The sequence below is a fragment of the Cygnus atratus genome, chromosome 3 (genome assembly GCF_013377495.2).
Source record: "Cygnus atratus isolate AKBS03 ecotype Queensland, Australia chromosome 3, CAtr_DNAZoo_HiC_assembly, whole genome shotgun sequence".
NCBI classification, from domain to species: Eukaryota; Metazoa; Chordata; class Aves; order Anseriformes; family Anatidae; genus Cygnus; species Cygnus atratus.
Window position 1 is genome coordinate 93,588,610 of NC_066364.1, and position 24,277 is coordinate 93,612,886.

General features: G+C 40.5%; 1 protein-coding gene across 2 annotated transcripts in view; it reads left to right on the forward strand.

Moving 5' to 3' along the window:
• Positions 1-6,799: 6,799 nt before the first annotated feature.
• LRPPRC (leucine rich pentatricopeptide repeat containing) overlaps positions 6,800-24,277 on the forward strand; it is a 93,351-nt gene continuing 75,873 nt past the window's right edge. The window contains exons 1-7 of one of the 2 annotated variants that reach the window (XM_035564303.2): positions 6,800-6,979; positions 16,987-17,189; positions 20,947-21,069; positions 21,779-21,900; positions 21,979-22,037; positions 22,760-22,846; positions 23,315-23,441. In XM_035564303.2, coding sequence (XP_035420196.1) covers positions 6,876-6,979; positions 16,987-17,189; positions 20,947-21,069; positions 21,779-21,900; positions 21,979-22,037; positions 22,760-22,846; positions 23,315-23,441 — 825 coding nt within the window. In that variant the 5' untranslated portion in view covers positions 6,800-6,875. Of the gene's footprint in view, positions 6,980-16,983; positions 17,190-20,946; positions 21,070-21,778; positions 21,901-21,978; positions 22,038-22,759; positions 22,847-23,314; positions 23,442-24,277 lie in introns of both variants that reach the window. The other variant, XM_035564294.2, reaches the window with a different exon arrangement.

Sequence of the window (24,277 nt, forward strand, 5' to 3'; positions counted from 1 at the left end):
GCACCAGATGGGATGCGCCTCTCTCAGAGAGGGGTGAGGATTTTTGCTTAGGAGTTGGCTGGGCTGATAGATAGGACTTTAAACTAGAGTCGAAGGGGGAAGGGGATAGAACCAGGCACGCCAGTGACGAGCTAAGAGATGGTGTGCTAGAATCAGAGGGACTGTGTCCTAGTGAGGCCCTTCGGTCGGATACACAAGGTGCTGCGTGTAGGGAGGCGCATTTGAAGTGCTTCTACACAAACACACGCAGTATGAGGAATAAAATGGATGAGCTGGAAGTCTTGGCCCAGTCCCACAGCTATGACATCCTTGGCATAAGCGAAACCTGGTAGGATGAGTCCTGTGGCTGATGTGTTGCAATAGATGGTTACAGGCTCTTCAGGAGGGACAGGAAGGGTAAGCGAGGTGGTGGGGTGGCGATGTATGTGAAGAATGGGCTGGACTGTGTGGAACTTCAAGTCGGCGATGGCAAAGTTGAGAGCCTCTGGGTAAGGATTAAGGGACGAACAAATAAAGGGGATGTCGTTGTGGGAGTCTATTACAGACCACCTGGCCAGGACGACAACGCTGATGAATTATTCTTCGCAGAACTAAGAGATGCCTCGAGATTGACTCCCCTTGTCCTAATGGGGGATTTTAACTTGCCAGACGTCAACTGGGATCACCATACGGCTGACACGAGCAAGTCCAGGAGGTTCATAAAGCACCTAGATGATAACTTCTTGGTGCAGGTGCTAAGTGAGCCAACTAGGAAAGGTGCCCTCCTACATCTGTTGCTGGAGAACAGAGAGGGTCTTGTGGGAGACGTGGCCATTGGCGGCTGTCTCGGTCATAGTGACCATGAAGTGGTTGAGTTTAGAATTTATGGTGACAGAAGGAAAACTGCCACCAAAACTTCAGCCCTGGATGTGGGGAAAGCAGACTTCAGGCTGCTCAGGAAATTAGTCAGCAAGGTCCCCTGGGAAATTGCTTTTGAAGGCATTGGTGTCCATCAGTGCTGGTCAATCTTTAAGCACTGCCTCCTAAAAGCTCAAGATCAGGCGATTCCAAAATATTGGAAGTCAGGCAAGCAGGGCAGAAGGCTGGCCTGGCTGACCAGGGATCTTCTACTGGAGCTAAGGCGAAAAAAGAAAGTGTATGGCTGCTGGAAGGAGGGTCAGGCGATGATGAAGGAATACAGGGATGCTGTTTGTGTTTCTAGGGAGAAAATTCGTGTGGCCAAAGCCCAACTAGAGTTGAAGCTGGCTGTGTCTGTGGGAGACAATAAAAAAGGTTTTTTTAGATATGTGAACAGAAAAAGGAGAACCAAAGAAAACATAGGTCCGCTACTAGATGGGGAGGGTCTCCTCACAGACAATGACATAGGCAAAGCAGAGACATTTAATGCCTTCTTCACCTCTGTCTTCAATGCTGATGATGGGCTTTGGGACCCAGGGTACCCTGAGCTGGAGGACCATGACGGTGGGAAGGACAAACTCCCAACCGACCCTGAACGTGTGCGGGATTTGCTGCTCCACCTGGATCCATACAAGTCCATGGGTCCAGATGGGATCCATCCCAGGGTGCTTAAAGAGCTGGCTGACATCATCGCGGGACCTCTCTCAATTATTTTTCAACGATCTTGGGAATCTGGAGAGGTCCCATTGGACTGGAAGCTGGCAAATGTTGTGCCAATTTTCAAGAAGGGTAAGAAAGAAGACCCTAGCAATTACAGGCCTGTCAGTCTCACGTCAGTGCCTGGTAAAATTATGGAGAGGATGATCCTTGAAGTTATTGAAGCGCACCTGGGGGACAATGCAGTCATTGGTCCCAGCCAACATGGGTTCATGAGGGGTAGGTCCTGCCTAACAAATTTGATTTCTTTCTACGATAAGATCACCCATCTAGTCAATCAAGGGAAACCAGCTGATGTGATCTTTTTGGACTTCAGCAAAGCTTTTGACACAGTTTCCCATAGGAGCCTACTGGACAAAATGTCCAGCATACAGCTAAACAAAAACATCATACGATGGGTGAGCAATTGGCTGACGGGCAGGGCTCAAAGGGTTGTGGTAAATGTGGCCACATCTGGCTGGCAGATGGTCACTAGTGGGGTCCCTCAAGGCTCCATTTTAGAGCCAGTCCTCTTCAATATTTTTATAAATGATTTGGATGTAGGACTAGAAGGTGTTTTGAGCAAATTTGCCGACGACACCAAACTTGGAGGAGTTATGGGCTCAGATGAGGGTGGAAAGGCCTTGCAGAGAGATCTGGACAGATTGGAGAGCTGGGCAAACACCAGCCACATGAAGTCTAACAAAAGCAAGTGCCGGGTCCTGCACCTGGGACGGGGCAACCCTGACTATACGTACAGACTGGGTGACGAGATGCTGGAGAGCTGCCCCGCGGAGAGGGATCTGGGGGTTGTGGTTGACAGCAAGTTGAATATGAGCCAGCAGTGTGCCCTGGCAGCCAGGAGGGCCAACCGTATCCTGGGATGCATCAAGCACGGCATTGCTAGTTGGTTGAGGGAAGTGATTGTCCCGCTCTACTCTGCGCTGGTGCGGCCTCACCTCGAGTACTGTGTGCAGTTCTGGGCACCACAGTACAAAAAGGACATGAAACTGTTGGAGAGTGTCCAGAGGAGGGCAACGAAGATGGTGAAGGGCCTAGAGGGGAAGACATATGAGGAGCGGCTGAGGTCACTGGGCCTGTTCAGCCTGGAGAAGAGGAGGCTGAGGGGGGACCTCATCGCAGTCTACAACTTCCTCGCGAGGGGGAGTGGAGGGGCAGGTGACCTATTCTCCGTTACCACCAGTGACAGGACCCGCGGGAACGGTGTTAAGCTGAGGCAGGGGAAGTTTAGGCTGGACATCAGGAAGAGGGTCTTCACCGAGAGGGAGGTTGAACACTGGAACAGGCTCCCCAGTGAAGTAGTCACTGCACCAAGCCTGTCTGAATTTAAGAAGAGATTGGACTGTGCACTTAGTCACATGGTCTAAACTTTTGGGCAGACCTGTGCGGTGCCAGGAGTTGGACTTGATGATCCTTATGGGTCCCTTCCAACTCGGGATATTCTATGATTCTATGATTCTATAATCCAGCTACCACTTTTGACACCCATACTTGAATGACCTGACTGAAACTAAATTAAGTGTTTTTTAGACAAGCGAGCTGTATAAATGTATAGCAGCATCTGTGCTGCATCTGTCTCTGGCATGTATATCAGTGTGGTAGACATGCATGAGGTGTACATATACAATATGCTTACACCGAGGGATTTAACATTCATTTTGAATGTTTGTGGGTTAGGTTTTGCAGACCCAAATTTCTGCCCAATTTTTGAAAAAAAAAAACACTAGAAAAATAAAAACTCAGTAGCTATAAAGATAAATCAGAACATCTGTAAGAAAATCTCAAATAATTCCAACCAAAGCAGGAGCCTAGATTTTAGATGCTCTCAGTAGATCTGTCTTACATCCAGAACTCTAAAAATTTGTCATTGTTTGGGATAGGAGGAGACTTGGCAGAAAGAATCTGCCAGTGTGCCCACTGATACACAACAGTATAAGGATTCTTATCTAAAATTAACACTGCAAGTTTATGAATCATATTTTATTCTATTCCCCAGTCCAGCTAGCAATCTCCATGATCTCTGAATCATTCCACTCATTTCTAACCAAAACATGAAGCATGCATCAAAATCCTAAAATGATTTGACTTACTTACTGGAGCTACAGGCAGATGAAATAGTTTTACCTATTAGTCTACCTATTAGTTTTACTTAAAGCCTCTCTTAACCCTTTCTCCCCTCCAGCCCTCAAAATAGCCAAACTCTGGGACATGATATTCTTTGCAGTACAGAATGCCCACAGTTAAACATGAAAAACCACTGCAGTGAAAGAAGGATCACAATGTGAAGCACATGCATCTGCATCTTAATTCTCACTTTTTTTTTTATTTAAAAGCAATATATTAAATGCTGAAGGACTACTAATCACATACAGATTTATGACTGTTTTGCAGTCTTCAGTAACAGTACAATATGCAAATCCCTCAACTATGATTCACTGCAGCTCTAAATATACCTTCTGACAAAAGCAGCTACCTCAACTTCTCATTTTATGCAGCTTATAGAAAAATTTCAGATGTGACCCAGTTATGTCACAACCATTTTCAAGTTGTGATCCTTTGAAAACTAACTGTACAAAAAAAGCACCTTCTTACTCATCAGATCTACTCCCCATAGATAGCCAGGATAAGATCTGCTGACTTGCTTACAAAGATAAAGGCTCTACTACTTATTAAAATTTCTACTAACCTTGCAAAACTAACAGAGCTGAGGAGAGGAGGGAGCTAATTTTTTTTGCATTTGGACATAATTATTTTACAGTGCAGCACAGCTCTAAGTCCTGAGAACAACGCTGAAGATCTGGGGTGTGATCAAGTAACAGCAAAAACATAAAAAGGACTTTTGCCTGCAGAAACATTTTAACTAACACATGCATATGATAAGCAGGGAATTTAGCTCCTTTGTTAAGGATTAAGTCACCACTGGGAAGGAACTGGTTTACGTGAAAGCCAAGCATGCCTTATAGGCAAATCAACAGGACCCTCAAGCAGCAATTTTCCATTCAAAATTGCCTAGTATCCATCTCTCTCCTGTTCCCTCTCCAGTTCCTAGGCTTGCCTTCTTATTTGCCATTTCAACATGAAACTTAGGTATTAGCCTACATTTTCTAAGACTTGGTGCTTTGATTTTTTCCTTGCTACCTAATTCCTGCCCCAGTACCTCAGCTTGATTTTCTCACTCTGCCAGACCCAGAACAAAGCAAAACATTATGCTGTACTGTCAGAGCTATGCACTCACGCTTCCTTAAACCCCCAAACTGACTTAAACTTCAGCACACTTACAGCATGGAATAGGGCATTTTTTTTGTGTGTGTATGTGAGGGGTAGCAGTTGATACTTGAGAGACCAACAGCCACAGGCATCTCAGCAATAAAACTTAAACGTCCATGAAATAAAAGCATGGATCTTCCCACTATTTTCTCAAAAGTGAGCTGTGCTTGCTTTCATCTTGTTTCTATGAGGTGAAACAGCAATTCTTTTTCCATCCATAGCTAGCACCCATAACAGTTGTTTAGTTACTGTCATCTCACATACTTGTCCTTCCTTTCTGTCTCTTACTTTAAATCAACTCTTCTGGTGCCACCCTTCTCTACTTCCCTTCTGAACACATTCACTTGTACCACCTCCATCTCACTTCAATAGCTCTCGAGCTTCTTCATTGCCATCCTCTCAAAATAAAGCCTGACTGGTTCTGAAAACATGTTGACTTCAATACTATTTGCAACCAGAGATTTTTCTTGGAGCACCTGCTTTGCAATATACGCTAGGCAACACTGGCCAAATTACAAGACCTGAAAGACACAGAAATAAAAGCTGAAGGCTTTGCCCGAAGCTGGAAAATATTGCTAGCACTAAGGCGCTGAAGCAACTCAAACTCTGAAAAGTCACAAATTTGTTTAAAAATAATCACAGAATATTTTTTCTCTAAATTCTTTTGACATTCTTTCAATTCAGTAGCAGTGAAGTCTGCAACAAGAACCTACTATTTATTACACTGATCAATGTCTTCTCATTGTTTTCCTTTACTCTTGTATCCACTTGCTCCATCTTTTCCTGTCCTTATTGGAAACATTGTTGACATCCTTGTACAGTCCTCGTAGCAAGCTCCCAGCACAATGGGGCTCTACTCTTTAATCCACAATCAAGTTTGTTGAGCACATCTACAAGACAACCTAAGAATTAGCATGTATGTATGCTACTAGGTCTGTACTTGGGTTAAAAGATTCATCCATGTCTTCCTTATTAAGACTGAACTCTGTGTTCTGTGAAATAACACTGATATAGCAGAAGACACGGTAATTACTAATATCACAAATATCATCTTACTAGCTTCAATGCATGCCTTAAGGCTTGACTATGGTAAGTGCTGACAATCTAGGGCTTGCTTATAAATAGCAGAAGCGGGTTTTCGTAACTTTGAAGAACTGGGCACTTTGCATCTTTATGAGGAGACTTCTACACCTCTTAACAAGTGTAACAAAAAACAGGTGATTGATTACACAGATTGTAATTGACTTTATAAAAATCAGTGTTCTGATAGACAATCTGCTCCTAGCATAACTGTTTGCAATCTGTGGCAAAAATATTTTGTGTGTGTGTGTGTGAAAAGATGCACTTAACTTAAAAATACCCATCTAATTCAGTGGTTTTTTTTTTAGGAACCAGCTCTAACGTGCATGGTAAAATATCAGTGCAGATGGCACCTTCTTGAAGTCAACAAGCTCAGGCAGAGAACTACAATTAAAAAAACTTTAATGAAGATCCTTCCCTCTACCCCTCATCCCCCTTTTTTTCCTAAGGGAAGCAGACGAGGACACTTCAGAGGCTCCTTCCTCAGTTTCGCTCCCCCCTCACTCACACGGAAGCAGCGCCCCGCGCGGGGCCGCCCTCCCTGACTGAGCCTGGCTGACTGACTAACGGACGTGCGCGCGCCCGCTAACGGCTGCTAACGGCCTTCCCCCAGGCGCGCGCACGTGCGAGAGGTGACCCCCGGCCGCTGCGCCCCCCCACCCCCACGTGACTTCCTCCTGCCGGGCGAGGCGGTGGGCTCCCTCCCACCAGCGCCGTACAGAGAGGGGGGAACGGAAAGAGGGGCCGTGCTCAAGTAGGGCTCCTCCAACAGCGCGGCCAGCGCCTCCCCCCTGCGGGAGGAAATGGTTTCTCCCCCGCCCCCGTCACGCAGGTCCGGAGCGCCGGCTGCCTGCCGTCGCGCATGCGCAGCGGCTGTCCCGCAGCTCACGTGCTCCTCCGGCGCGCGGCGGGCCATGGCCGCGCTGCTCAGCTCCGCCGGGCGCCTGCGGGCGCTGTGCGCGCGCCTCCGGCCCCTGCTGCCCCTGCTGCCCCCGCGCGCGCCCGGCCCCGCCCTCAGGTGAGGCCCCGCGGGGGGGGCCCGGCACGATCGCGTCCCGGGTTCGGGGGGTGCGGGGCCTGCCGGGGCCTCCGGGGGCCTCGGGTGTGCGGGTGGCGTCCTTCCCCCTCCGTGTGCAGAGCCCGGTAAAGGGCCTCGGAAGGGGACACGGCGCTGCTGGGTGCGGAGCTGCCCCCTCACAGACGCCTCAGTGAACCCCGCGGGTAGCTGTGGGGCCAGGGCGCAGGCAGGTGGGAGCGGCGGGAGCTGCTCGTTGGCGCCGGAGGCGGCTCCGGCAGCTCGTCCCGCAGCGGCAACGTGAGCAGGAGCACAGCGTTACTGGCTGAAAAAAGAGACGGTGTGGGGATTTAGTCAGTATTAGTGACCAATCTCAACATTTATTTCTTGCTAAAAGTGTAAGTCCTGCTGCAGACTTTCTTTTGCATGAAATTCAGGAGTGCAAAAACATCAAACGTACTCTGGGTCTTATGAGCTGACTTAGAAGGACAGCCACAGCTGGCAAGACAAGACATGAGGCCTTTCTCCTCTTGGACCTGCTAAGTCAATATAATTTACTGTCAGTGAGAAAACCAGACCAGTTTTCTGCCATTCCAGTAAGTTTGTTCAGCAGAGGGCCATTGAGCTTTGGGGCTGGTTCAGGGGAAGGGAAAGGAACCGAAGAGGCAGCGATGGAGAACTAGAGTGAAGTCTCAGCACCAAAGTAAGGAGGTTACTGCAATTTGCACCAGGTTTAGTGCTTATCAAACCCACTGTAAGCTGATTTAATTCAGTACACTGAAAGAAGACTTCCCCATGCCAAATGAAAGTGTATAGATCATGTTGTTTCTAGTGGTTAAACTGTAACAGCTCCTGCAGTGCTGCAGACCTTGTGAAGCTTGGAGTAGGCCTGCAGAGGAAGGACCAGGGAAGCAGGGGGACACAGCAGGACCACAAGCCTAGTTAGTGGCAAATCAGGAATAAAACTTTCTACGTGGTGTAATTCAGCGGATTTTTGTTCTCATCAACTGGAAGCTAATTTCCTAAAATAGTTTGTTGCAAGATGCAATGTTCACAGGACTTCATATATGACTTGGTGCAGGACTAACAGGACTTGCTTTTTAGGAACTGTGTTTCTGTAAAGAACTTGACACATGCTTTGTACAATGAGATTTTGGGTCTAACAGCTAGTCATTTTCACAAATGCTACCTTTTGCTTGCTCCAAATTATGCTTCTCTATATCCCCAAGAATAAATGGGGTCACCTGTGGGAAGGTTTAGGGATCTTGCAGAGAAGTCTTTAGATACTTTGCTAGATTTTATTAAATACACGGGAAATGTACTAGGTAGAGAACATGTTCACAGAAAATATGTTTATATATGATGTTTATATGAAGTGTATTTATGTTTCCGTCTAAACTGTGAATTTTATTGGAGTAAGACTTAGGAACGCACCTACATTTTTGCATTCTTTTTATACAGTAATTTCATTCCAAAGATGATTTTTTCACACAAAATCTTTGTCTTACTATCACTTTAAGGTGTGGGTTTAGGTGTCGTGATGTACAGGTGATGCTCTAGGACCAAAGTGTGAAGCAGAGGTAACACATAGGAGCTGAAATTATACAAGCATATAATCTCGGTTTGTTTTATAGCTTAAGTAACTTTGTGGTTGTTTTTTTTATCTAAGCCTTAGCTCTTCTGGAAGTGGATGTCTTTTGAAGAACTAGAATGACTTGGACATATGGACAACATTTAGACTTCTCTGCTTGCTGCTCAGGTCTCAATTAAAAGTGAAGTGCGGCCCATTCCAGTAAATTCCAGAGAACATTGATGAAGCCCTAGTTGTTATAGCGGAAGTAAGGGGAACTGGTATAAGAGTGAATAAATAACGAGGAATAATTCAGCATTTACCATGAGAACTGGGTGTATGACTGACTCTGCACATTTACGTGTTCTTGGTTCGGTTGCTTTAGCACTGAACGTAATGAAGTCAGTTCAGATGCGATTTCGGGACTTTGATTACAGTAGCGATTACAGAAAAGTTGCAGGTCCGTTTATTGCTTTGAAGATGTGAAACAACACTTACTCCCATTCAGGCAGGGGTTTTAATTAAAACATCAAACTGCTCTTGGATTTTCCAGGGCAGCCCTAACTACCACCCCCAGCCCGAAGAGTACACGAGTGGTGGCAGGACTCTTGGTTATGCCCGCGCAATTCTCAGAGACCCCCAGGGCACATTGCTTATCTGCTCAGAGCCAGGGTGATAGGCACTGGAGAGAGAGGCAGCTTGTAACGCAAGTAAGGCTTCAGATTCCATGTCAGTACTTTGAAGTGCATCTGCATCTACAGTAGAGTGAGGAAGATAGATTGTAGTTGTTCTCTTCTGATGCCCTCTGTTCCAGGAAGCAGTTTCTGCTTTACTGAATAGTGAAAGGAAGCTGAAGGGTGACCTTTGGTGGCGGTCAGAAATGAACTGTAAATGGCCTAGACACATTGTCCTGAGAATATGATAGCTAAAGTACAAAGTCCTGCAGTCTTTACTGGCAAAGAAAATAACGTACAGAGTACCAAAAGTATGATCTGTACGTTGCTAGGTAGAATGCACCCGTGCAAGCCTGGCAGGGATGCCTGGTATAAGCTCTGAGTCATAGTGGAGAGGCACAGATAGATGCTCAGCCACAGCAAAACTCTCAAGTGACGTGCTGTTAGCTCTCTGTCTGTAATTTTAAACAGTTTGGTTGGATGTAAACATAGACGCTCCATAGAATGGGTAATGGCAAATAATTTCTGTCCTGTTTGCTGGATAAGCAGCAGGTGAATTTTTGTCAACAGTAGACCTGCAGTAAAAAAAAAAAAAAAAAAAAAAAAAAGGTTTCATTCTGTTAGCCGTGTGCGCAGGCCTAACAGGGCTGATAGTCAACTGAAATTTCTTAGAAGCATGGCAAGGGTATCTGCCCTAAGTAAGCAGCTATGCAGAGTGTCAGAGGACTAGTTGCGTAGTTAGTAGGGTCTGTTAATGAGACTTCATAGCCTGCAGTCAGATTGCTGGTGTTTATCACATTACATTAAGTTAGCAGTTGACCATACTCCTTCCTCAGTTTTAATACTTTGCGTAGGGCCTTGGATATACCAAGGCTGTGTCCTTCTGTGACCCTATCTATACCATTTCTTGCTGGCTGTAAGAATCTGTAAATGGAAGAAAAAGAGAAGAAATAAAACTATATGCCTTGACTGCGGGATTGCACTTCGGTCCTCTGCATGAGAATTTGAATTAAGGGGCAGATCAGGGGAATGGAAGTGATACTGGAGGTACAGTCAGAATGCAGTGCTAAATGTCTTTCTGAAAGATGGTTTTTCTGGCATTGTCTGTGCATTTTGCTTCTCTGACAGAGCCAACTGTGATCGCACTTGGACAGAGTGGATGTGCTGGTTTCAGGTGGTCCTCCTGCAGTGACTGATGGCTCCTGGTGCTCTGCTGCGTGCTGCCACACCACAGCTGAGCCAAGGGAATAAACTCTGGGAGTATTTCCCATTCAATTTTGGGTCGATTTAACCTGAACTGACAGTAGATGGATATCCAGTTGCATTGAGTGGTTGAGGAGCATTTCATAGCAAAAGCCTCAGATAAAATCTAAAGGAAATTTACTGTTTCATTTGTCTACCTGTAGTATTAAGTGTGAGATATACTGAGCTGTGCAACATCACTGTCACGCCATGCAGTTATGAGATGAATGAGCTGTGACAAACCAATGCAGCATACTTCAGATCTATGACAGTAAACTGTAGCAAACATTATTTCCAGTAAAATTCTTTTCTGGAACTTTGTTCATGGAAGTTTCACGAAGGGAAGAGATGTTAAATGTGCAGCCTACAGTCAAGAACACTGCAACAAACCTTTCAGCTGACAAGTATTCAGAGAGGATTTTGAGTTAAGTTTATCTTTTGGGGAGTTTATTCTACGTACTCTAGGTGATCGTCATGACTCGATGGTGCAGCTTGCTGCTGCAGGAGTGTGAGTATTGGGGGAAGCGTATTGGCTCCATCCCTCCCAGGCCGGCCACCTTCCCCTTGCCAGCCAGCTTGTCCTTGCTCTGAAACGGGGTGCTCCTTGGACCTGTCATGGGGTGATTTCATTTGTTGGCATGCAAGGAAAAGAGTTTTTGGGCTGCGTTGGATCAGTTAAGGATCTTACGAGCTCCAAAAGGGTTGGAACTGTGGGCCAAAGGAAGAGAGGGACTGGAACTGCTGCTGCTGGTGACTGTGTGTTAGATCAGTCCAGGTGTGTTGCTGCACTGCACTTTGAGGTGTTACTGCTAGGGTATTCCTTCCGAGATGGACCCCCTGTTGGTCTGCAGAGAAAGTGAGGACAATAAGGCTCCTAAAGTATGGATCATAATAGTATAGCTGAAAAAAAATCTACGTGCAAGTGTCTCGGAGCATCTTCGGCCTCGCTGTCACTTCTTTAGTTTAAGATTCTCATCTGTGAAGTTAGGTGGCGGTTTCCATGACTCTGGGGAGCAGAACAAAGTGTTCTGTTTGCTAATCTCCCTGAAAAGCAAACTTCTGGAGTGAAAACTTGTGCTTTTTTATTATTTTTTAATTTATTTTTTTATTTTTTATTTTCAGGGTCTGCATTCTAACATTTCATGTCCAATTCAGAGGAGTTACGTTGATGAAGTTGCTAAGAGTGCCGTAGGCACTGCTGTTCAAGTTGTCCTTGCCAGGCCTGTGGGTTGTTGATACGTTGCAGTGAGCTTGTACTGGACTGGGGCGTGCTGGCGAGATGGGAAGGAGAACGACTTTTTAAAGAATCCTGGTTTAGATCCAGAGGACTTGATTTAAGTGTTGGATTAGCTGCTGTTTAAAAACCCAAATGACTCATGGTTTGCTGCATGCTACAATTTTAACTTGTGAATTAGTTATGCAAAGTTCTCAGATGTTCTCCAGGAGCCGTGTCATTTCTCAGTCTACATGAAAAAACATAAAATCTTCTCTCTTCCCACAGGATCCTACTGTGTGGCACTGAAACAAGAGTGCAGTGACCTAAACACTGGCCTTGTATGTGACCGTAGCTGAGTCAGGGGTAGCACTGACCATAGGGATCATGCTGGGGTCTCAGTTGGAATATATAGTCTTGACTTTATTAAATTTAACAAATGTCTGGAATGTTTTTACATACAGTGATGAGTTTTAACTCTTGTAAGTTTTCCATTATTTTACTTTGAGCATGGCTTGTATTCTGAAAACTACTTCCTATACTTTTAACTTCTTTAATTTAGAAAGAACTTGAATATTCAGTACTTTTATGTGGCGTAGCAAAAACTTTGTTGCAGCTCTAACAGAGAGAGGCAAATATCCATATGGTGGCTGTGCAATCCTTTTTTTGAATTTTTGGAATTTGTCAGGCTTTACAGAAAGTAAACTTTCTTCTGTTGCCAGGCAGACCGTTGGAACAACCATTTTTATTTATTATTATTGAGTTTTGGGAAAGATGGGATGCTTTATACTCAGGCTGCTGTTTAAGATCTCTGTTGCTTCAGAGAATCAAACACACTGCCTTCATTCTGCTCTAGAAATACAGAATGCAAGTACATCAGTACAGTGCTGGGATTCTCATTAAACCCTTGCAAACACAAAAAATTTACTGGTTAATTAAATATAAATTCCCAATGGCTACTTCATCACTGCATGAGTTGTTTACTAGTTTAGCTTCAACATTTTTCCAAAATGCTGTAAGCCACAATGGAAGGGAAAAGTTACCACTGAAAAGTGGAAGTTATATGTTGGGTTTAGGGGCATATAATTGGTTAACCTTCCCTGTGTGGGCAAGATCTACAGATCTAGTCCTCATAATTGTAGAAACCAAGCTGAAAATGATGTAAAGGTACGATTATGTAAAGGCTGCAACATGGGAAGGCTACTTCTAATCTTGCAGTTGTGGCAGTAGGAGAGAATTCACTTCATAGAGTTTAATCTATTCTTTAGAGCTTCTCTTTGTAGGTACAAAGAAACACAATTCTGAAGCATGGTAAAGAGAAATTAAACGTTTGGGGAAGAATTAGATGCTAATCCAAACGGGTCTGAAATCTGTCGTGTAGCTTTGTATGTTTGCAAGTAAAATGTCTCACATGGAAAGGATCTTAAAAGGCTGTTTAAAGGCAACCGCTGAAATACTTACACCTATTTCAGCCCTTGGAGTGGTGTCATGCACTTTGCTGTGTAGGGTAACATTTAGTCCTGAACACAGTCAATTAGAGTAACAGAAAAAATATGGTTACACCTTAACATTATGTAATCTAACATCTAGCACTGTGGCAGGAACAGGAATGTCAAGGTCATACATGATAGATTTTATCCCCCTCATCTATTTCACAAGCTTCCAGATGGGTTTGTTTGTCAAAGTATCCTGTTCTAATATTTCCTAGCAATTAATATTATCAATACGATGCCGGATGATTATGTATAGTTGCGTCCATCCTTGGATAGAGGAGTTGTTCAAACCTGTCTTCCTGTGAGTAACCATACCATGACAAGCAGAGTAATTCCCCGTGTCTTATCTGTGTTGCTTCTGTTAGGAATTCTGTTGTCTACCTAATTGTATACCATGTTACGTTTATGCCTTTTTTTGTCCAAAATGTACAACTTTATTTTTTATTGAATTTGCTCTGTTGACTTCAGACCCTCTCATCAAGTAATCAGGATGACTTTGACGTCTGAAGTTTTCCGTCTAAGAGTTTGCCACCATTACTGGTGTGCTCTCATCTACAGGTTTTATAAGTTTCCTATCTCCTCTGTCATCCAAATTGTTAATGTAACTTTTGAATGGACACGGATCAAGGACTGGAGATTAGTTGAGTGAGGTCCATTAATATCTTAAGAATAGTTAATGTTTCTAAAAATTACTTAGTCCGTTCTTCTGTTCTCACCTCCTTGTTAAAATTTACTTAGTTATGGTGAAACAGTTAAAAAAAATATGTCATATGGTCATAATTAACATTTTTTGAAAGCGAAGCAGTGTATGATGTCTTTTTTTTTCTATTTTAAGATGTATCTGTATTTTCTAAAATCGTTGCTCATCTACTTAGAAGCCTTTCTTGCTGCCTTTTTATGTGACTTCCAAACTGAGACAGTTAGCCTGGCCTTTTATGTTTTTTATCATTGCTTTTTTTTTTTTTTAATTCTCTTAGTCATTTATTTCTCTACTTATAAAAGTTAGGGAGAAATTGCACAAGGTTGCTAAAGATTCCTGATACATGAATAACTGCTTTGTTAGTATGAGTTCCCCTGTATTCTTTTGTCCTTCACTTACTTGTCTCAAATCAACCCTGATACTGGTTCCCTTAGTTGGTTGAAGTTTGCATTTTTGGAAGCTGTCTTTCTTCGGTGCTCAATCTGTAGAGTAGGGAACTCTTAATGTTTTTTCTGTAATTTTCTCCCGAATTTTGTGTTCTTAGGTGATTTGTAGTGATAAGAACCAAAATCAGGGTTGTAGGTTCCTTCAGCTTCATCCTGCTTGTGAATCCACAGTAGTTTTTAACAAATTCTTACTATGGATGTAAGCACCCTAGCATTATATGGTTTCTTAAGTCATACTAAAAGTGTAATTTACACAAATGCTGAAAGCCTACAGGTGATGAGAAACACTCAAGTCTTATGCTATACGTTATACTTCAGAATGATAGTGATGCTTTAGGTGGATGCCAGTGAAGGCTGAAGAGTTCCTCAGCTTGTTTTATACTACAGTACTCTTCTCCCCTGTCTGTCAAAAACTTGGACTTGGATTTCCATGTTGCTATGCCTTGAAATGTCTTCAGTCATGAGAAATGAACAGAAACAACAGATACTTCAATTTTAATCTGAAAAAGTTTTTTTCTTGCTTGTACTTTGTTTGCTAATGGGATTCAAAGTGTAAATTTCTGTATTACAGAGACAGTGAGTCCTGTGCTGCTGCTTGCATCCAAAATGTTTTTTCTAACCTGACTTGAAGTACTCTGAGAAGGTTTCATGTAGCTCTTTTAATGGCTGTATAATAGCGGATGATATGATTTTATCTATATCTTTATGAATAAATAAATAAAGAACTGGTGATAATTAGTTTCATTCTTACAGTTATCCAGTGGATAGCTTATAGTTTTGTAGTGTTATTTATGTGTTATTAAAGAATATATGTTAGAGCCATCTCATTTGATTATTACACCTGAGGGGACTCAAGTTTTCATATTTTACTGTTAGTCTTACCTTGTATTACTGGATTTTAATCTAACTAGCCTAATGCTTTCTGGTTGAGGGAAAGTACACTGTGACTGGTTATATGATGAAGTAGGAGGAAAAGGAAGGAAACAGGGAAAATGATGCCTTTGGAGATTCAGATTTTTAGTGAGAGACAGCATTGTTAGAGTAAGTTTTGCTAAGCTGACAATTTACTCACTACCGCAAGCAGTGTTTCACTTCCTTCTTTTTCTTCCTGCTTCCTCTGATTTTTACCACGTATTCCTAGTCTGTTTCTTTTTTTGTGGTTCACTGTGGTGGGTTTTGGACATCATGAGCTGTTTCCACAACCTGTTGGAGCTGTGTGTGTGAGCCAGTGTTGTGCCAGCTTGGCCAGGTGAATCGGCAAAGAGGGAGCTGATTAACGTGAGGGCCAGCTCGAAGGAAAGGGTGAGACTTTGTATCCTGGAGGTAGAATTGAGACCGAAGGAGAACTCTGCTTTTTGGCAATCTTTTTTTGTTCTTTTCAGCCTTTTCTTCCTTGACCTTTCCCTGTTGAAATAAAATGCAGGTTGTTTGCTGGCCTCTGGAAATTATTGAGGAGGAAGCTCTCAGAGTAAAATCTGCCTGCTTGAAAAAGATAAATCTGAGCAGTAGTGCTGGTCCATGTTACTGAAGGACTCCTTTGAATGCCTTCATAGATCAGACATGTTTTCTACCTCGCTGTTCTCACAGCCGTCTTAGGAAAGAGAATCAGCTTCAGGCTGGTTGCGTTTGAGGAGTTCAATGTGAAGAACTTACCTTGGGGCCTGCTCGGCTAGCAAACCAGGGAAAAGGCATCCCCTGGGCCGCGTCCTGCTCACGAGATACAATCCAGCCACTGATCAGGTTCTCCACCACACCCTTACCTGCCCCCTGCTCGGGCTTTTTTGGCCATTTAGCCCTTTTTTGGCCATTCAGCGGCTTGCAGCCAAGAGCGGCCTGCCTGTGGGCCTCTTCTCTGCACTGGGGCGCCTGCGCTGGGGCCTTAAGCTTGCCCATGTAGTTACGTACATACATCAACTTGTTCTTTTTTTTTTAATAGCTAAATAAGTGGTGGGCTCTTAAGTGTCTTGCTTGAAATAAGAACGCTTCTTGATGATAGTTCTCGCAGTTGCATTTTGTTTTGAGAAAATAAATGCTGAAACAAATCCAGTGTATGTTTGGTATGTGTGTTATGTCGCAAGACGACAACAGCTTCATGTTTGTTAATATAAATCCTTCAGAATGGGGAATGATCTTGTTTGGCTTTAAGCTGTTAGAAACACTTTGTTGTCTACAACGCTGGCCTCTGATTTAGTTCTTGTGTATTTTAATTGAAAAGGAAGATATGATTTGCTGCCTTGATTTGCTGTGTTTTGGAAGTGTTGTCTGTGGCTGTTTTTGGAGCAGGATTTAAAGGCATGTGAGAGCTGTTGTGAGATCCCATAATGGGACAATAGACTTCTAGAGCACAGAGATGATTTTAAAAAATTTATTTATGTAGGAATAGTACTCAAACCACTTACCACGAATTGGATCTAACTGAAAATCTCAGATGAACAATTGTCACTTTGAGAAAATAAATGTGACTATCTTTTGTAGTAGAAAGGCTTACTGTGTGCAGCGAAATCAGTCACCTGCATTTGTTTACATTAATATGGAATGTTTTTGAGAAACTGTTCATCAGCAAGAAGTAAAGAGCATTACCTTCCTGACATTAAGTATGACTTGTGTAGTTGCAAGATGACTCTCAGAAGTATAATCTCTATTTTCCTTTTTTCTTCTTTTTATTAAAGCAGAAATGTAGTTTACCAAACAAGGTTCCTTACAGTTGCACCTCAACAGCAGGGAAGCGTTAAAGAAGAACCAGTGTCAGAAAGTCTAAACAGACAGGCATGGCAGTTTGACTGGGCATTAAATAAGCTGGATAACTCTGTCAGAAAAACTGGCCGCATCCCGAAAACCCTTCTACTAAGAGTCTTCCAGGAAATATGCAAAGAAGGTAAGCTGCTTCCAATTCAAGTTAAAGCTAAAGCTGTGATAAAACAGTTCATCAAACCAAGGAAATTTCTGAAGGAGTTCTGGTTATATTTTGCCTTTTGGATGTTGTTTAACCTTCTGCATGTATTGATGAACAGACTTTAAATGCTTTAGAGATACTATTCTGCTTTAAATGCACACATTTTCTTTTCAAGGATTTTTTGTCTTTGGGAGTTCATACAACTTGCAAAAATTGAGTCTACTTTTAAGAAATCTTATCACGTTGCTCTGGTTATTGCAGTGTTTTTTTTCTGGTAATGTTACACTTTTCTCATATAACTGTGTTCTGAACTCTTAACAGGGATTGTATCTGTCTACTTTATACAGTATATTTTATGTCTGTAGGAAGCCATGCTGTCCTTGAGAGGTCATCTGTTTTAAAATGGAACTATGCAGGGAAATGTGGAAATCTGTCCCCAGGTTTCCCCATTATCAGGTAGCTGTGGATATTCAGATTAAAAAAGCTTTATTTATTTATTTTTCAATAAAACAAAAATAAACAACTGAGGCGTTGTTTGTTCTGACGGATTCAATATTCCTTTGTCTAAAAATAGCCAGACTATATTAATCATTTGCAAATCAGGTAGCACAGTTGAGATTTGGTACCTGTTAGGGATGAGTCAGCGGAGATATTTTATGAATTGAGGTGTTGAATTGAGATGAGAACTTTGAGTATACTGAACAATGACAACATGTATTATTTTGTTTTAATTTTAAACTTTGCTGTCTATCCTGAAGTTATTGGCTTACTTATATATTTGGGTAGTGGTCTTAAAGTTTTGTAGCTCACTGGTTAATAGATGAGTTTTCAATTCATTCTTTTTGTTGAACTTTTTTAGTTTGTCTTCTGCTTGTGATATCCTTTCTGACTACTTTTTCTTTTTTAGATATAAATTTATTAATTGCAAATGTGGATAAGCAAAGATTTTATGCCTCTAAGCTTATCTGCAGCCACAGTTCTTCATGATTTTTGATCAGTTAGAGTTTTTTTAGGAAGCATGTTAGTAAAGAGTCTAATCGCTCATAGTGGTTTCCTTTCGTTATTTAAGTATTTTTCATTTGGTTGGGCTTTGGGATTCATGAAAACAACAAGCTTCAAAAGGTTGTACTAGGCCTCCATTAAAATAAATGACAAATCTTAATTTGAAAATGTCCTTTTTTTTATAACAACCTTGGAAGCAAATTTAGCAAACTGTGGAGTCTTATTTACTGTTTATTTTTTAAAATATGTGTTTTAATGTTCTTCCATTTGTAACTATAACGCAAAAAATACCCGAACAGTGTGCTTGATGCTGATCTCATCTTACACCTTTCTGTACTCATACTGCTGATCTTTTTTCCAGTGTCTTTTGACTTTGAAGTACTAAACCACTAGTATAAAGTATGTGTAAAATACTGGCATCATGAAACGGGAGATGTGTTGGCATTTTTACCACACTAACTTGATTGTATGCAGAGATTTAAAAGTTATGTTGTATGAAGTATGTTTCATTTCCCGTCACTCCATGATGTTTTCACAGGCTCAAATCAGCACTTGCAATTTGTACCTGCCTTCTCTAGCTATTTTATCTTATTTATCTTTTCTCATTATTTAGTTTTTTCCCCCACTCCTGTGTGTTTCTTTCCAGATGAGCTTACTCTGATAAATAACATTTTTGATATAGATTGCTCTATTCAAACCCAGTTTACGATAGTGATGTGATATCCCACATTTGTTGGTCCTTTTGTGTATCAGATCTAATTCTAGATGGTATTATACCTTTCTGTTCTTGAGTTTTTTTTTCTTTTTTTGCCATTACTTTATAGCTGTATAGCTGTTCTTATAGCTCTGTATAATTGAAAGTTCTACTTAGGTAAGAAGGAGCTGGAGATATTGTTAGTGGCAACAGCTCCTGCCTTTATGCTGGGCTGTACACAACTTCAGAGTGTTGGCATGAAGACTCGGAAGTTGTTTTCAGAGCATTTGTGATCCTGCAGACTTCAGGTGATTTTGGAAGTCTGAATCATGCAAGTCTTCGTGTATGTTTCTGTTTGGGATAGGAAACCTTAAATAACTTTTTTAACATTTAGCTTGTATGCAAACATACATCTGTGTGATTTTTTTTTTTTTTTAGTATCCTGCTTTCTAAATGAACCCTCCTTTTTATTGTAAATGTCTGTGTTTCCTTATAAAGATGTGATTGAAAAAATCTTTTGTCTCCAATTTACTGGATAATCTGTGAGGGATCCTGCAAGCTCTACCCAGCTTTGCCTCAGGAGTAGTAGTAAAGTCCAACGCAGTCAGCTGAGTCCGTAGTTCGGTTTTTGACATCGCTAGGGTTGCGTACAGAAGTTGGATGATGTAGACATTTTTAGCTTTCTTCATTATTCTCTTGATATAAATTAACTCATTTATTTTATGTTGAGCAGAAATGAAAATGGGTGCTAATGGAAATGGGGAATTAAATTTGGGATGTCTCAGAATACCTGTTTTGAAATAGTATGGAATTGGTATGAAGTATTTTGCAATTGTAGAGATTTGCCAAAAAGTTGTGTCCCTGTTAGGATTAGTGGGAAATACAAACTACCTGACCACCTGAGTTTAGTATTTTGTGTTGCACTTCTATTTTTTCTGTTCACCATAGCTCAGTATTGTGCTAAGTGATAGGTTTTATCATAAACCTTCTGCAGCGCATAATAGTGTCATTGCTTAATCATTTGGGTATCCTGTTCAGTAGAAACGTTCAGTCTTGAAAACTTATATATGAAATGCTTAAATGTTTAAATGGATCAGTCTCAATTTTTATATTAAATGCATAATTCCTTGTAAAGAAATTTGTCTGTGTACCATTTAAACATGAGGGTTTTTTCTCTCTACGTTTTTCACTTCTATTCCTAATGATGGTCTAATGTTAGCGCTGGAGAAAGGATTCTGAGATACCATTCATACTGCTTGCCAGCAACCTCTCTTTTCAGCTTTAAACTTTAGTTATTTTACTATATAAATAAAAATTGGAGGTTAACAGCAATAGCATAGCGACAAGAGAAGAGCCTGAATAAAAAGGCAAAATGAGTAGGGTTATAGAGTTTTTTCCTTTCTGGGCAATTTGAAAGCTTGTTTATTGATCTTCATTGATGACACTAAAAAATAAAAACAGCTTCTGTCAGGTGGATGAGCTATGATAGTGTCTTGTCATCTTCTTCATGCTACCTTGTTTCTATTAAGTCCTGACATGGCATATACACTTGTAGAACTTGGTAGGTAAGGTGTGAATTGCGTAGGGGTTCATTGAATGTTTGTCACATTTGAAGAGAGATGCACTGTGATTCTTAAGGTGTGTGAACTCTTTTCTACTGGAAGGCTGAAACCCAACTTCCTATTCAGGAGCTATAAATAGATGTAAAAATAAATAATTGTTGTAACACTATTTGGAAGGATGGGTGCCTAGCACTTCAGAAGTATATACGATTACTTGGACAGGTTACCATCAGAAATTAAAAGTCCTAAATTTAGACAGTAATATTCTATAAATATACTTGAAAGTTCCTTCACTGTTATCTTTCAAATGAATCCCAAAAAGAGTAAAAGTTAGAAATAAATACACTTATTGAAAGATATAGTTCCCAGTGGTTCTTACATCTGACAGACTTCTGGCATTGTTGCTTCTGTGTGTGTGTTTGAGTGACTACTTCTGCTTTACTTGAATTGGACCTATTAATAATGCTATTTTTTACTGCAGGGTGTCCAGGGAGTAATCAGATCTTGCTTTTGTTGCGAAGTTGTGGTGCTCTGTTACCAGAGGTATTGTCATCTGAAAGAACAGAACTAGCCCATGCGATATGGGACAAGATGAAAGAACTGGGTAGGTTAATTTTGGTAGTCCTTCCTGCCGGAATAGCTGCGTGCTTTAGTTGCTTTCTTTGTAATAGAAGATTGAATGCATCTTAATAGTGTTTAAATGTTAGGTTATAATGGCAAAACCTCATTAGTAAATAAATGCTAGGTTTTCTTATTCAGGTGAGAGACTTATTTCTTATTCTGGGAGTTATACTGACATCTAGGGGTGTTTATAAAAAATCTAAAGATTTCTTTTTGTGATGCTTAAATCAGACTTTCACTTGATTTTGATTGTTGTAAGAATGTATTGTACATCTTTTAGATGTTATGTTGATATAGGTAGGCTGAGTATTCGTAGTGCTACCAGCTATTTTATCAGATGATTTTTAATTTTAAGTTAGTCATTTATCTATAAACGTTGCATAGATTAACCGATTCTTGATAGTAATAGTACTAAATGTGTAAAATAAATACACCTGTAGAGGCTGCAGAATAGTGTGCACACCAGCAGCAGTGTTCCTGTGCTCTTGTTATGTTTTAGTCTTTTACAACCAAATGTGCGCTGTTAAATAGATGCCTGTTACTGTAAAGGTGGATAAAAGGAAGCAGACTGATTATAAATAAAGTTTATCCAGAATAAAATTGATAAGAAATTAATTACCTAAGAAAGCTGTAAAATCATGTCAAATTTAGAGCATCTACATTCAGTGACAACGGTTGAAATATTTCCTTAGGTGCTGTCTATGATACAAGCCATTATAATGCTTTACTTAAAGTCTACCTTCAGAATGAGCATAAATTTTCTCCAACGGAATTCTTGGCCAGAATGGAGGAAGCTAATGTGCAGCCAAATCGAGTACGTATTTTTAATATTATTTTTTGGTTAATATTTATTGGATAGAAATCACTAACTTCCCTTTTTTGTTTTCTGTAGGTTACATACCAAAGGTTGATTGCTGCTTATTGCAATGAGGGTGACATTGAAGGAGCCAGGTATTCTTTTGCACTCACATTTAAAGAGATTTCTAAGAAATCTGTTTATTATATTCCCCACCATTAGTGTTAAAACTCATTTCAGAGTAATTCTTAGAAACTTAGTAAAGCAAAGAGGATACAATATAATTTATTTGAGTACTGAATAGCAGCTTTTTAGAGATAGCTGGAACCTACATCACAAAAATGAAAATAAGCCATAGATATGTGTTCAGATCAAATTGTATTGAAGTTGCTCAGAAAATAACTTGTTTTGTCATTTTTAGAGCAGGTGTGGAACAAGTATGAAGTTATAAAAGCTTACTGCCTATGTAAGAAAATGGCTACTTGCGAGGGCATTTGAGAACGAAGTGGCCTAAGGAGTAAATAGTGGTAATTCTTTTTTGTTACACAGGGCTCACTGGATATTCTGTCTAACATTAGTTGCATTAATTTTTAGCAACATTAAGTTGCAACAGTGAGATTGCTGGACATGTATAATAAGTAAGGAAAAAGGAAAATAGAAACAAACAAAAAAAATCTCAGCCCCATTCTTTTGTCTATGCATATTTCAAAATGACAAATATATTTCATATGAAAAAAGACCTTATTATGCAGCATGCCTAGATAAAATAGCTCAGTGACATCAGTATTTGTTTGATACAGTACTTGTCCAACAGCACAGTTATAGCTCAGTAGTTTCTTTTCAAATAAAAAAAATTGTCTTTTTTTTCTTTTCTCAGTAAGATTCTTGGATTTATGAAGAACAAAGATCTCCCAATCACTGAAGCAGTATTCAGTAGCCTTGTGAAAGGTCATGCAAGATCAGGGTAATGTTAATACCTTTTTAAAAAAAAATAATTACTTTTTACTTTTATGTTTTACTATAACATAAAGTGATATTGTACAGGAAATTTGCATGCCACAAAATAGCATAGTGGTTTTGCATAATATAAAAGATTGTCTTTCTATGCATTTTTGAAGCAAACAGGGCTATGTAGCAAAGGAAACATTTTTTCTTGTTTCTGAAAATGTTGTATTTCAAGATAAATTACTGTACTTCTGTATTGTTTGAAAATTTGCTGCATTTAAACTTTTGAACTTTGTCAACTGTTGAAAGTTTTCTAAGTAATACGATTTGTGCTTTGATGTTTTAGGGTTTGCTTAGTTAAATAGGTTTCTCTGTACTTGTTGCAGCCTGTGTTTCTGATTCTTAAAACCTTAATGAAGAAAGGTGGAAGTGACAATAAACAATTGTGATTAAATCCACTGAGAGTCTTTCTTTTGAATTCTTTTAGAGATATCAAGAGTGCAGAAAATATCCTTTCAGTGATGAAGATGGCTGGTGTTGAGCCAGGTCCAGACACCTATTTATCGCTACTGAATGTATATGCTGAAAAGGGTGATGCTGATAGCATCAAGAAGGTATTGTGAGTTTGAATTTAAATACAATTTGTTTGATCTTTTGTTCAATTTAACTTCAAAATGCTTTTTATCCATACAGGAGGAGTCATACAGATTTTTTAAACTTGTTTCCTCATAGCAAAAATTAATTTTTTTTTGCATCTGAATAGCCAGTTGACTGAAAGCAGTCTCATACTTTATGAAAAATATTTGTCTATTGATGCTTGCTTTTCACACTATGAGAAGACATGGTGAATAATGTTTGCCAGTGAGTGATTTAATAATTCTGGGTTTTTTCAAGAGGCAATGATTGTATATGATATATATAAAAGTAAACCTTGATTATCCTGCTCTCATTGAAAGCATAGAATGCTTCCAGTAAAACTGTGTTTTTTTTTTTTTTAAGGAGAGTTCATACCTGCAACTTACATATTCATAGTGTCTGAATAAGATAATGCTGCTTTACAGCCCTTCGTGTAGTTGATCATTTCAAGTTTTGTTCTTTTTATTTTTAAATCAAGGAAATATTTGGAAAGGAATAAAATTGATTTGATTTTAATAAATAGTAGTAGTATTAGATGGAGAGGACCAAATCAAGGAAGAAATGGGAAACATATTACTGTCCTGGGGCTTACATATTAAATCTTCATCAAGCAACCTTCTCCCATACACTAGCAAAATTTTTATTAATCGTTCTCCCCTTCTCATAGTGATTTCTTCTGAAAGTCATTCCACGACGGGTGGGAATACCACTGGTGTTTTCATATATTATTAGATATTGGAAAAAATATTGTTGTATCCCTTATATCTTTCCCTTTTTACATTCTGAGTGTGTTTGACACTCTCTAGATCTTTGG